At 39.0% G+C, this 13485-nt stretch overlaps 1 protein-coding gene and 1 long non-coding RNA gene across 2 annotated transcripts in view; both read right to left on the bottom strand.

The window, feature by feature from the left end:
• Positions 1-2141: 2141 nt before the first annotated feature.
• The window catches only part of calcrl2 (calcitonin receptor-like 2), a 55610-nt gene continuing 44266 nt past the window's right edge, over positions 2142-13485 (bottom strand). Inside the window, exons 12-13 of the mRNA XM_024292567.2 lie at positions 13127-13168; positions 2142-3341 (exon numbers count right to left, since the gene is read on the bottom strand). Coding sequence (XP_024148335.1) covers positions 3054-3341; positions 13127-13168 — 330 coding nt within the window. The 3' untranslated portion in view covers positions 2142-3053. The remainder of the gene's footprint in view (positions 3342-13126; positions 13169-13485) is intronic.
• LOC118598980 lies at positions 3756-5992 on the bottom strand. The gene is made up of 2 exons (XR_004948239.1): positions 5093-5992; positions 3756-4737 (listed from the first exon to the last, which is right to left on the bottom strand). It is a non-coding gene; the product is annotated as an uncharacterized LOC118598980 (long non-coding RNA).

Consider the following 13485-nt stretch of genomic DNA (forward strand, 5'->3'; position numbering starts at 1 on the left):
CGGAGGTAACCAGTTCAAGCTCCACTGGGGTTGATGTGTTTTTTTGTTTTGTTTTTCTTTATCCCAAAACTGTTCAATTCAGGTAAGTATTTTTTTTCTTTAAGATAGACAAGGGTAATAAATGACAAAATAGCAATATGGGGGGTGTTTGTTTTGATTTCGCTATTTTTAAAGGGTAATCAAATAGTGCAGGTGCAGGCTGATTACAATCTCAGCCCAAATTTGAAAAATGCCAAAAAGAGGTCATAAGCGGGTGGTGGAGCCAGACTGAGCGGCACAGGAGTGGCTTAGACCTATGATTGACTTATGGGCTATGTAGCATATACTGGGTCTTCAATATGTAGAGTGGCTTGTCTTTGTGATGTTCAATAAAAAATCAAACCAAAAAAAGAAAGAAAAATACGGAGACTGGTACCGGGCAAAATGATGCAAGTGTCTCCACAGAACATAACAAAACAGAGAAATAACAAAAATGTAGATTCTTCCATTTCATTATGGTAGATTTTCACAAGTTTTTTTTTTTTATCCATTTTTTTGCATGTGTTTTAGAGAGTGTTATTATTTTGTTTCTTGTACAGCACTTTGAGGTGTTTTTAATAGGAAATGACCTTTGTTACTTCACTTTGTCAAGTTTATCAGCCAGTCTTACAATTGAACTTCATCAATCAATCCTCCTCCTTTCTGGGCTTGGGTAATCAGCATTTACAAGCTCAGTTGTATAGATTCTTTCACAAAGGAAAAATCTGTTCATTTGACAGCAGTGTGTAACACTAGAAAGAGCCGTTCTTGTACTATTTACAGCTTAGTTTTTAGAAATATCCAAAATGTAAATATACCACGACATCAATGATTTCCTGAGCTTTAATTTGAGCCATGTTTTGTGGAAATCGGTTAAGAGATGAGGGAGCTAGCCGCATTTTTGTGGTTGATTCCTGCATGTTGTACATCAGAAAATTCAACTGCAATACCTTGTTTCAACCTGTAGATGGCACACATGGAGTTTTAGACTATATTTATATATTTTATTAGTATATATTTATATTTTCCTAAATTTTTTAAGAAAAAAAACATTTAATCCAAGCGCTGTATTTACAAAGTACATTCAGTCTGCAAAAGCAAAAATATTTAGAACAAATATAATTCATAAACATGAATGTAATATTGTTTCTTCTGCTCTAATAAGAAAAAAATGCATATGTAGATACAAAAAACAATAAGTGAATATTTAAACTAGAGAATAACATAATTTAAAAAAAATATGCACGAGTACAAAGGCTGGAACCTTAAACTGTGAAATGTTTTTTACATTTGTGTTACACATGGAAAACAGCATAAAATAACAACCCTAAAGCTCAGAGTTAACAAGTTTATGAAATGGATGCAGTGAAGAGGGGCATGAGGGTGGTTGGTGTGGGCAAGATGGATGCAAAGGATGGGGTCAAATCATGTGTCAAAGTCAAGGCCCGGGGACCAGATCCGGCCCTCCAGATCATTTTATTTTATTGTTATCAATGACCCGATGTTATCTTGCACTCATTTCTAATTTGTATAATTTTGACAAAATATATTTTTATGGAGAGTAAAATATTGAAAGTTATTTGAGGTTTATTAAGTTGATTTATTCTAGAATAACATTCCTGCCTTTTTATTATTCATAATAATGGGAAAAACTTATGGTTTTCAAGTTTTAAAAAATGGTATTCTGGTAGATTTTTTGGGGGATTTACTAGGATTTATTTATTTATTTGTTTAGTTAATATTTTAGCTACATGGCTAATTTAGGGTTTTGTTAAGTTTTTTTTTGTTGTCAATTTTGCAATAGCGCTAAAATGCTAGCTGTTTTGGCTGATTTAGGCTTTTTTTTTCTTTTTACTTTTTTTAGGCTGTTTTGAAGTCAAGCTATTTTTTCAGCTACATGCTAGCTGTTTTGACTAACTAGATTTTTTTTTGTTTTTTAGGTTAATTTGGCTTTTAACTAATATTTTAGCTGGCTATCAGCTTTAGCGTTTTCAGCTATTAGCTTCAGTGATTTCAGCTAGCAACTTCAGTGTTTTCAGCTATCAATTTCAGTATCTTCAGCGGCCACATTCAGCTTACAGCATTCACACTAGCATTATCACAGGTTATGCTATATATCTAGTTCATAATTATGTTAAAAAGTTATGGTTTTAAAGTTTTAAAAATTTTGCTCTATAGTGTTCAATACATGTTTATCCTGTTCGGCCCGCGACCTAATGTGTGTCTCTATTTTTCCTCCTCTTGGGCTAATGCGAGACAGCCATTAAACTCAGTCACAGAGACACAGAAACACAGTGGAAGCGGCTGTCAAAAAACAACGACACCCAAAACGTTAATTTTTGACACGGATTGCTTGACCATGAGTCAATATGTGATGACTTGGGAATAAAAATGTGTTGATTTGGGAAGATGTAGGCATTATTTTTTATTACTGAAGTACTGAAATTTGCAACGATTAGTAATTGAAGCGAAACAAAAGAACCACTTTGGCACCGGAACAGAATAAAACCCAATCGGTGGCCAATCTACTTCTGATGAGGGTGGATTTAGTGTAAAAATTATATAAATTTACAAGAGTCCTGTAGGACTGACTTCACAAAGAGCATGAAACGTCCTCAGGGTCTCTGAATGGAAAGTGGCATGCTACTTTGCTCATTATATTGTAAAATTCATCTCATGACAGACATTTTTAGCAACGCAGTAAAAGACTTTGCTATTTTGTGAATATTTAAATCACAAAAAATGCAAACAACATTAGTAGCCCTTGGCATTTGTTTGTGTTTGTGGAAATTTAGGTAAGGCCTTCAGATGCTCTTGAAGTCTTTGGTCATTTGCCTCCAGCCCCCCCAAAAAACAAAGATGTTTCATCTCCTTTCGTGAACCAAAAGTAAAGGACATACATGCCAACTACTTTCCTTTGCAGTTCTTAAATAACCAAAAACGCTCTTCAGTTTCCATCTTTGTTGTCTTCTGCCGTTTTTTCTGTTTTGGTTGGTGTTTGTCAGTGTCCCAGCTCCAGCGATTTCTTTTTCCTTTCAGATACCGGTGGTCTCCAGCTGGTTGCGAGTGTCCCTCTCCCCGTGGGTTCCTGCCTCGCCCGAGTTCTCTTGCTGAATCAGGGACAGAGCGTGGCTGTTCTCTTTCGCCTCAGAAAGCGGAGTAGGAGCAGGATGCTCCAGGTTGACGGTGGCACGACTGGTCTCCACGATGGAGGAGTTGGTGTGGTAGTTGAAATGGTTGCTGGTAGCAGGCGCTTCTCCAAAGCCAGTTTTCCCCCAGGCAGATTTCCACTGGACCCATTTCCTCTGCAGGGCGGTTTGAGCCTGGAATCCACAGGAGAAGCAAGAAGCCATTTTAGGAGTGATTTGCAGAGATTAACCTGCCCATTAGTCAATGGGGCCAGCATTATTAGAAACCCAATTGCAACAAAAATTTCAAATGTCTGAAACTTTTTGCTATTCTAAAATAAACATAATTATTTTTGTTGTGTCCGGACCAAAATTAAAAGGAACGTTCCTCTAGGGAAAAGCGACAGACATGACTGGCTCTTTAGCTTGCTTTATTCACCCACAGCTAGGATCAACAACATGATACTTTTTACCATTTCAGAACTGACTTCTTCTTTTGTTACAACACACAAGCGCTCTCTAGTGGATAGGCGGGGAACGTCCAGGTACGTTTTCCAAATAATGGTTAGGACACCACAGCTCCTCCCCTGAAGCTTTAAAGTGGAGCACTTTTTTTTTTTTTTTACAGAACCATATAAATGCAGAGCACAAAATGCAGTCAGTGGTTTACGTAACCCTACAACATTGCTACTTACAACATTTAACAGCAGGTAAAACATTACAGGTTTAATCGGTCAGGAGGATGAACAGGAGGACTTCTCCTGGGTCAATAGGGTAGTCCCAGTACGGTTGAGTTTCCGCTTCTTCTGATGTTTCACTGTTTTGTTTGGCCTCCAGCATTTGGTTTACATGTCTTTTTATACATTTCCCATTTACAGTCACCAGATGTGTCACAGGACCCAAAACTGTATTTATTACAATATCCAACCACTTCTCTCCTCCTTAATGCAGTCCAGCGGCGTGTAACACGAGAAAAGTTGCATGTGTAAACCTTTCTCCGCGAATGGATGGGATTAGTGCAGCAACAGAAGAACAGACGGAAAACAACTGCGGTCAAGTGAGCCGCTGTTCGCTCAGCCGCGATCAAGCCAGCCGCGCTACAAAAAAGTAATGCGCCCGTATTACACGGTTTACAGCAGAGCATGAAACTCGGTTGAAGAGCTTTCTGTTGGAGCATTAGAACGTCAGATGTGCTCGGAGTAAAATGAAAAAGAGAAATAAAATTCTAAAACAAAACTACGTATTCTATCAGTGGATATTTGTACTAATAATCTGTTATTTATTATGTCCTTTCTAAAAAGAAATGTTTAGAGTTTTCAATAATGAAGTTAAATAAAGTCATTTAAAAAATAAATGAGTCCATAATTCCAGGCCTTGGACAGAAAATGCTTGTTCTACAGGTCACCCTCTTTAACCTCAAGGAGACTTTTGTACTTTCACTGTATAGTTTTTGAAAAATAGTAGTTAAACTTTGCATTTTTGACGAGAAATATGTTACGATGGTCATCTTTGAATGTAAATAAATAGATTTTGGTCCATAATTCCAGGGCTTGGATACTATATCCTTGTTGTACAGGTCACCCTCTATTACCTCACAAAGAAGTGTGTACTTTTACTGTATAGTTTTTGAAAAAAATGTCTTTAAACTTTGCATTTTTGACAAGAAATAAGTCAAAATAGCCATTTTTGAATTTGAATAAAACGATTTTGATCCATAATTCCAGGGATTGGATATTATATGCTTGTTCTACACATCACCCTCTATTATCTCACAAAGACTTGTGTATTTTTACTGTATAGTTTTTGAAAAAAATAGTACTTAAACTTAGCATTTTTGACGAGAAATATGTTACGATGGTCATCTTTGAATGTAAATAAATAGATTTTGGTCCATAATTCCAGGGCTTGGATACTATATCCTTGTTGTACAGGTCACCCTCTATTACCTCACAAAGACTTGTGTACTTTGACTGTACACCCCCCCGGGCCGCGGAATAACTCCACACTGGCTGACCGGTCCACAGCCCCAAAAAGGTTGGGGACCACTGATCTAGATAACAGATGACACCATCGATTCCCTGCAACACTTGATTCATCGACTTTTGGAAAATGGCAGATGCACTAGCAACACCATAAGGAAGTCTGTTTACTTGATATAATCCCTTATGTGTATTGATTGTGAGGAATTGTTCTGAACCCTCATCCAGCTCCACCTGCTGGTAAGCTTGCGAAAAGTCCAGTTTGGAAAATCGTTCACCTCCGGCTAGTTTGGTGAACAAGTCTTAAGTCTTCAGAATGGGGTACTGATCTATCTCAAGCCATGGGTTGATAGACACTTTATAGTCCCTGCATATCCTCACTGTTTGATCCATCTTTGGGATGTTAACTGTAGGGGCAGCCCATTCACTCTAATTTGCAGGTGTAAGAACGCCGTCAGCTTCTATTTTATTTAACTGAGCTTCCACTGCATCTCGGAGTGCATAAGGCACAGATCGCGGTTTACAAAATTTAGGAACAGCACCAGGCACCACATGAAGCTTAGCTTTAAGTCCCTCCACTTAACCTAGGCTGAAAAACCATTGAGTATTTATTACATAGATCTTGCACCCCCACACATGCAACCTTGTTTACTAAGACAGTTTAGTTTTAATTTTTGCAACCAATCTCTTCCCAATAAGGCTGGACCATTCCCTTGAACAACCAGTATTAGAAGAACAAATGACACTCCATTACATTTTGCAGTAACAGAAATGCTCCCTTTCAGTTTTAAGGGCTGCTTGTTATAGGTTTTGAGCACACAGTTGGTTGGGATTAGTTTCACTTTCTTGAATCTACGTTTGTACAGACTCTCTTAAATCACAGAAACGGCTGCCCCTGTGTCTTTCAACCTTTTTTTGTTACCCATGGGTAATGAGTGACCAAACCTGGCGGGGATTCGATCGTCACGCTTTCTGCTGTAGACGTGGAGTCGGCCAGAGTTGGGGAACTCTTGCTCTCTGAAGTGGATGTTTCCACCAGCTGCACCTCTGGTGGTCTGGTCCTCCCAGTCCTGATCTCTCTTGGTCTGGTCATCAAGATGCTTTGTCCACTTTGTCGGCCAGTCTTTCTTTCCTTCTTGGTTTCTGCATGCTTTGGCAATGTGTCCTTTCTTCTTACAAAGTCGGCAATCCACATCTTTAAATCTGCACTCACTGGGCATGTGGCCATGGCCCGCACACCGATAGCAGGGTTTCATGCGCTCTTCTTTCTTTGGTTTAGAGCTGGAAAGGAAGGTTTTCTGAGACCACTGCTGGGCATTTTGTTTTGCCACTTCAAATGCCAGTCCCATATCATAAGCTGCAGTTAGTGTTAATTATTTGGTATGAGCAGCTGATAACAACCGGTCACGCAATTCTGCATTTTAACTCCACCTACTAATCTGTCTCTGAGAGCATCTTCTAGAAAAGTCCCAAATTTACATGTAGAAGCCAGCTTTATTAGGCTTGCCATGTACTCACTTATTGACTCATTCTCGGACTGATTCCTTGTGTTAAAACTTGTATCTTTCTGCAATGACGTTCGTTTTCGGAGCAAAATGGGTGTGCAGCAGCTCCTGTAGATCCTCCAGCTTTTTCTCCGACGGTTTCACAGGTGCACACAAGTCCATCAGCAGCATGTGGTTTTTCTTTCCTACCACTGTTAAAAACACTGCTTTGGCCTTCTCCGTGTCCATTTTAATTGCATTTGCCACAAAGAGTTGTTCTAACCTTTCCAAATAGGCGTCGAAACATTCTTCATTTTCATCAAAGTGCAAGTCGTCACCTTTTCCAAACGCCGCCATGTTGCAGAGCCGGTCGTCTTGTCTCAACGGAGTTTCATGAATAAAAACTCTTCTCACCAGGAGGAAAATCCCATCCTCGTCGCCAAAAATCTGTTGTGTCCAGACCAAAATTAAAAGGAACTTTCCTCTAGGGAAAAGCGACAGACATGACTGGGTCTTTAGCTTGCTTTATTCACCCACAGCTAGGATCAACAACATGGTACTTTTTTACCATTTCAGAACTAATTTCCTCTTTTGTACAACAAACAAGCGCCCTCTAGTGGATAGGCGGGGAACGTCCAGGTAAGTTTTCCAAACAATGGTTAGGACACCACAATTTTCAGCTTCAAATGTTCTGTTTTTTGGGGTTCAAATTTCTGGTTTGAAACTTTTGGCCCTCTTGTAACACAAAGGACCAATGGAAATCGATGAGGGTGGTAACTTCAGTTCCAGTGCATTCACTGACTCTGAGAACTTGGATAATTACAGTCAGAAAATGGCTGTATTGTCTGTACTATCACAACACTTAAGTTTGCTTCCGATTCTCAGTTTCTGATTTGCAAGAGCACTAAAGCAACATTACACTGTATTTTCCACACTAGGACCACCAAAAGAGAAGAAGAAGAAGATCAATTTAATTTATCCCTGCACTGAAATTCTGTAAAAATAGGTCTTGTTCAAAAACCGCTGGACCTAGACAGCTCAAACTTGGATTAAATTATTCTTTGGATAGGGAAGAATTCATACAGTTTAATTTGTTCATTTGACAAAATGTTTATTTGAACAGGACCTGTTTTTTGGTGGTCAGAGTGCAAAAAATTTGTGATGCGACTTTGTGTCGAGTATTGGAGGAGGAGTTTCCGCGAAGTGTGTATCAAGGCTTGCTTCATCTAGGGGAAGGGCAGAAAATGATGACATCTGAAGCTTTGCTTGCTGTGTTGTACCACGTGACAGATTCATGAAGGGGTTCAGGTTGTGGTGGGCATGAGTCTCGGCAGGAGCATGAATCCCGCAGGCTGCAGTCAGTGAGACTTATGAGATTTAACACTAGAATTCCTGAGCCTGCGCAAATTTGTATTGACATTCTGCATTGCAAAATCAGGAAGTCATCGTTTATGGTTTAAAAGCATTAAAAATGGATCAACCCCCCCCATGTCACCAGTTTGTCAATTATTGTATTTGTCTGTGGTAAAAATATTTTTTTCACCTGCATTGAACAGTTTTAAGGTAAAAATAAAAACAAATGTATGATGTGGACTATTCCTGAGCGGGATTCGAACCCACGACCTTCTGAATGTGAGTCAGCAGCCATAACCACTACACCGTCTAGTGGCGGAATCTGGAATGCATGTCAAACTTAAATTTAAACCTGACATTCTGCATTGCGAAATCAGGAAGTCATTGTTGATGGTTTAAAAGCATCAAAAATTGATCAACTCCCCCCCCCATGTCACCAGTCTGTCAATTATTGTATTTGTCTGTGTTAAAAATATTTTTTTTCACCTGCATTGAATAGTTTTAAGGTAACAATAAAATATAAAAGTAAAAACAAATATTTAATGTGGACTATTCCTGAGCGGGATTCGAACCCATGACCTTCTGAATGTGAGTCCGCAGCCATAACCACTTGACCGTCTAGTGGCGGAATCTGGAATGCATGTCAAAGTTAAATTTAAACATGATATTCTGCATTGCGCAATCAGGAAGTTATTGTTGATGGTTTAAAGGCATTTGTCTGTGTTAAAAATATTTCTTTCACCTGCATTGAACAGTTTTGAGGTAAAAATAAAATTTAAAAGTAAAAACAAATATTTCATGTGGACTATTCCTGAGCAGGATTCGAACCCATGACCTTCTGAATGTCAGTCCGCAGCCATAACCACTTGACCGTCTAGTGGCGGAATCTGGAATGCATGTCAAACTTAAATGTAAACCTGACATTCTGCATTGCGAAATCAGGAAGTCATTGTCGACGGTTTAATGAATGGATCATAGACTAGATCAGGTGTCTGCAACCTGAGGCTCTGGTGACCACATGCAACTCTTTTCCACCTTCATTGTGGCTCTTTGGGTTTTAGGAAAAAAAAAATTGAATAAGTAATGGTTCATTTACTTTAATCTTGTTATTTATGCTTAGATTTTTAACAAAACTGAGCAAAATTTTCGTCAAATGTTTAATCTGCTATCAAAGTGGATAATTATCTGAATTACATCATTTTATTGCATTTAGTTTTAAAAATATTTATATTCTACACCAAAGTTGTTGTGTTTATATTCAATAGTAAAAGGAGAAAAAAGATGAAGGAACACTAAAGTACAATGATAAAAAAGATGTTATTACATGTTTAGTTCAAGTAAATCTTGAACTAAAAAACACACAAGATGCATTTTATTTTGTAAGAAACTTGAATGAGCTACTTTAAAAGTAAAATAAGTTAATTTTATAAAGAAAGACTCCACCGTAGAGATTATTTTAAAGCTATATTTTATTAGTAAATATCTTAATGGCCACTAAGACGCAAATAGTGTATTTTTAACTTTAAGGTTGGAACTCGTTGGATTTTAGTCCATAGGAAACTGGATTATAAGGGTCTTTTAGCATTTAAACCTTGCAGACCCCTGGACATTGATAATACAAAGGAAGAATTTAGAGTCTGCAGGAAAAGAATTCCATGTAGAACCTCCTCCACAAGAAACTTCCTCTAAAACAGAGCAGACAACAAAAGAAACCAGATCCACTCCTCAAAGACACAACACAACAAAACCACTGACACACCAGTGATGCTTTAGAAATAGATAAATTTAAAAAAAAAAAGATTCTGAGGAGAACATGGAGACCTGATATTTAATCTGATTATGCTTTTTTAAGGTTAGAATTTTTCCCTGAAAAATAATTTAATTCTGGAGTATGTTTAAATCAAAACAGAAATATTTGGGTTATTGTGAGCAGGGAAGAGCAAAGTTCATTTTGTGTTTCACAGTTCTATTCAAGTTAAATGACAGCACAACAACATTATATAAGGTGATGATGAAGTATTTTCCTAGTGCAAGTGTCAGAATAAAAAGAGTTGGAATATGAGAATGTGAAGTTTATTTCATAAATAACATTTTAGATCCTTTTCAAATAAAAAAAAACATTGCAACTTTTGTCGCAACTTTTAACAAAAGCTGCTGCAACATCAGCCGTTTTAGGCCGCAACAATCCCAAAAATCTGCAGCGAAATCCTGGAGGGTCTGAGTTTAGAAAAATACAGACACAACTTGGACCTTTGCTCTGCGTTTTCATGTGTCATGAGCAGGTGGTGAGAACGAGTGAGCATCCCCTCACACTTGCATGCGGAAAAGCAGCGAAGTGCTCGTGCAGTTCCCACGCCATTATGGTTTTAGGCATTTAGGGTAAAAACATATTTGTCCGGTAAAAATTGATTATGATTTTGTGAAGGGAACCTTACATTTCACTGTCGTCCTCTCATGAAGTGCCCTACGGTGGACTTTTTTTGGTAATATTGTAAGAAACCGTGAATCTCTAAATATATAAACATTTATGTGTGTGTGTGTATATATATATATATATATATATATATATATATATATATACTGCTCACAAAAAATAAAGGAGCACTTTAAAGAAACACATTAGATACATCAGATCTCAATATGAAGTTGGATATCTATACAAATAACGACAGGGCAGTGTCTTAGGAACAAAAGGATCCCAAGTCTTTTAATGAAAATAAAAGTTTTCAGCCTACAGAGGCTCATTTGTGTAGACACCATAAAATCAGAGTGAAATGAAGATGTGACAGGCTAGTTTATTTTTTTCAAAACTTAATTTCTGCAACTCAAAATGCTTTTCAGTATCTTGTGTGGCCCCCACCAGCTTGTATGCATGCTTGACAACGTGGCGGCATGCTCCTAATGAGACAATGGATGGTGTCTTGTGGCATTTCCTCCCAGATCTGTGTGAGGGCATCCCTGAGCTGTTGTACAGTCTGAGGAGCAACCTGGCGGCGCCTAATGGACCCAAACATAATGTCCCAGAGATGTTCTATTGGGTTTAAGTCAGGGGATGGTGAAGGCCATTCAATTGTTTCAATTCCTTCATCCTCCAGGTACTGCCTGCATACTCTTGCCACGTGAGGCCGGGCATTGTCGTGTATTAGGAGGAAACCAGGACCTACTGGACCAGCGTAGGGTCTGACAATGGGTTCAAGGATTTCATCTGGATACCTTATGGCAGTCAGAGCACCATTTCCTAGGCAGTAGAGGTCTGTGCGTCCCTCCATGGATATGCCTCCCCAGACCATCACTGACCCACCACCAAACCTGTCATGTTGAACCACGTTGCAGGCAGCATAACGTTCTCCTTGTCTTCTCCAGACTCTTTCACGTCTATCACAGGTGCTCAGGGTGAACCTGCTCTCGTCTGTGAAAAGTACAGGGCGCCAGTGGCGGACTTGCCAATTCTGGTGTTCTTGAGCAAATGCCAGTGGAGCTCTATGGTGCTGGGCAGTGAGCACAGGGCTCACTACAGGACGTGGGGCCCTCAGGCCACCTTCATGAAGTCTGTTCCTGATAGTTTGGGTAGAGACATTCACACCAGTGGCCCTCTGGAGGTCATTCTGTAGGGCACGAGCAGTGCTCAGCCTGTTCCGCCTTGCACAAAGGAGCAGGTATCGGTCCTGCTGAGGGGTTGAGGACCTTCTACGGCCCTGTCCAGCTCTCCCAGAATAACCAGCAGTCTCCTGAAATCTCCTCCATGTTCTGGAGATTGTGCTGGGAGACACATTAAACCTTCTTGCTGCAGCACGTGTGGATGTGCCATCCTGGAGAAGTTGGACAACCTGTTCAACTTCTGTAGGGTTAAGGAATCTCCTCATACTGCCAGTAGAGATAATTATCAAGCCAAAATCAGTACGAGTGGAAAACCAGCCAAAAAAGATCAAGAGGGAGAAACTTGAAATGACCTCCACATGTAACACCAGTCCTGTTTGGAGGGTTTTCTAATTGTTGCCACTGAAGTGCACCTGTTGTTAATTCCATGAACACCAATACAGCTGAAATTGATTAACGAGGCCCTCAGCTGCTTAACCAACCAGAAAATTATCATTCAATTCATGCCAGACCCAATAAAAAGTGTTCCTTTAATTTTTGTTAGCAGTGTGTGTGTGTGTGTGTATGTGTGTGAATATATATATATATATATATATATATATATATATATATATATATATATATATATATATAGGCTGCACGGTGGCGCAAGTGGTTAGCGCTCTTGCCTCACAGTGAGAAGGCCCCGGTTCGACTCCCGGCTGGGACCTTTCTGTGTGGAGTTTGCATGTTCTCCCCGTGCATGCGTGGGTTCTCACCGGGGACTCCGGCTTCCTCCCACCATCCAAAAACATGCTTCATAGGTTAATTGGTGACTCTAAATTGCCCCTAGGTGTGAGAGTGTATGTGAATGGGTGTGTGATTGAGGCCCTGTGACAGACTGGCGACCTGTCCAGGGTGAACCCCGCCTTCGCCCATCAGCAGCCGGCACCCCGCGACCCCAGAAGGGAAAAAGCGGCCAAGAAGATGGATGGATGGATATATATATAAATATATAATAGATAGAGAGAGAGAGAGAGAGAGAGAGAGAGAGAGAATATATAAAAGAATGTGAGCTGAAATACTGCAATGGTTCGCCATACCGATATTTTGTCCCACTTCTAGTGGTGTTGGGAGGATTGCTATTTTTCTGACCTTCACGTGTGTTTTTTGATTCAGACAGTCATTTCTTTTGATCAATTAGAAAACTGATTGGCCACATTGTTTGCCATAGAAACTTTGATTTGGACCAATTCAGACCAACCACTTCTTATTCATCTGTATCGCATAAAAAACATTTAAAAAGGTGGCGACTGAATTAACTTCATTTAGTTGGAGCCAGAATAAACAATTTTGTTAAACTCACTCAGTCCAGTTCTCATGTACTGTCAATGGTCTCCACTCAATGATTTCTCATTTGATATATTTTTTACATGTGTGAACAGCTGGCACTATTTAAAAATACAGAAAAAAACAGATGAATGGCTTCCTAATAAAAGGTTTAATCTTTATCATTTCTGAAACCCGACAAACAAATGTGTGAGCGTTCAAAAATGTTGTTTTTTAGTAAACAAAATCTTCCACAAACCTCAGAGTTGCAGAAGCAGAATATAATTGCCACCATGAGTCCCTGCAGATAGAATAAATGTAAACACAAAAAGACATGAGTGGGATTCTCATACAGATAAAATGTTAATGTGTTTTTCATGATCAATACCTGACCAATCATTGCAATTAAACAGAGATTAACTGAAATCTTTAACTTTTCAACTATTAACATGACAATTCCAGTAGATTCTGAAGGAGAAAAGTGGAGTCTCCTTCAGAGTCTGCTGGAATTATTGCGTAAACAATGACAAAATTACAGTAAATTAAAAAAACATAAACACTGGAGCTCTGGTGTTTAAGCATTAAGCAAAACTGCAAACGTTACTAAAGTTTTTTTCT

The sequence above is a fragment of the Oryzias melastigma genome, linkage group LG7, assembly GCF_002922805.2.
Source record: "Oryzias melastigma strain HK-1 linkage group LG7, ASM292280v2, whole genome shotgun sequence".
NCBI lineage: Eukaryota > Metazoa > Chordata > Actinopteri > Beloniformes > Adrianichthyidae > Oryzias > Oryzias melastigma.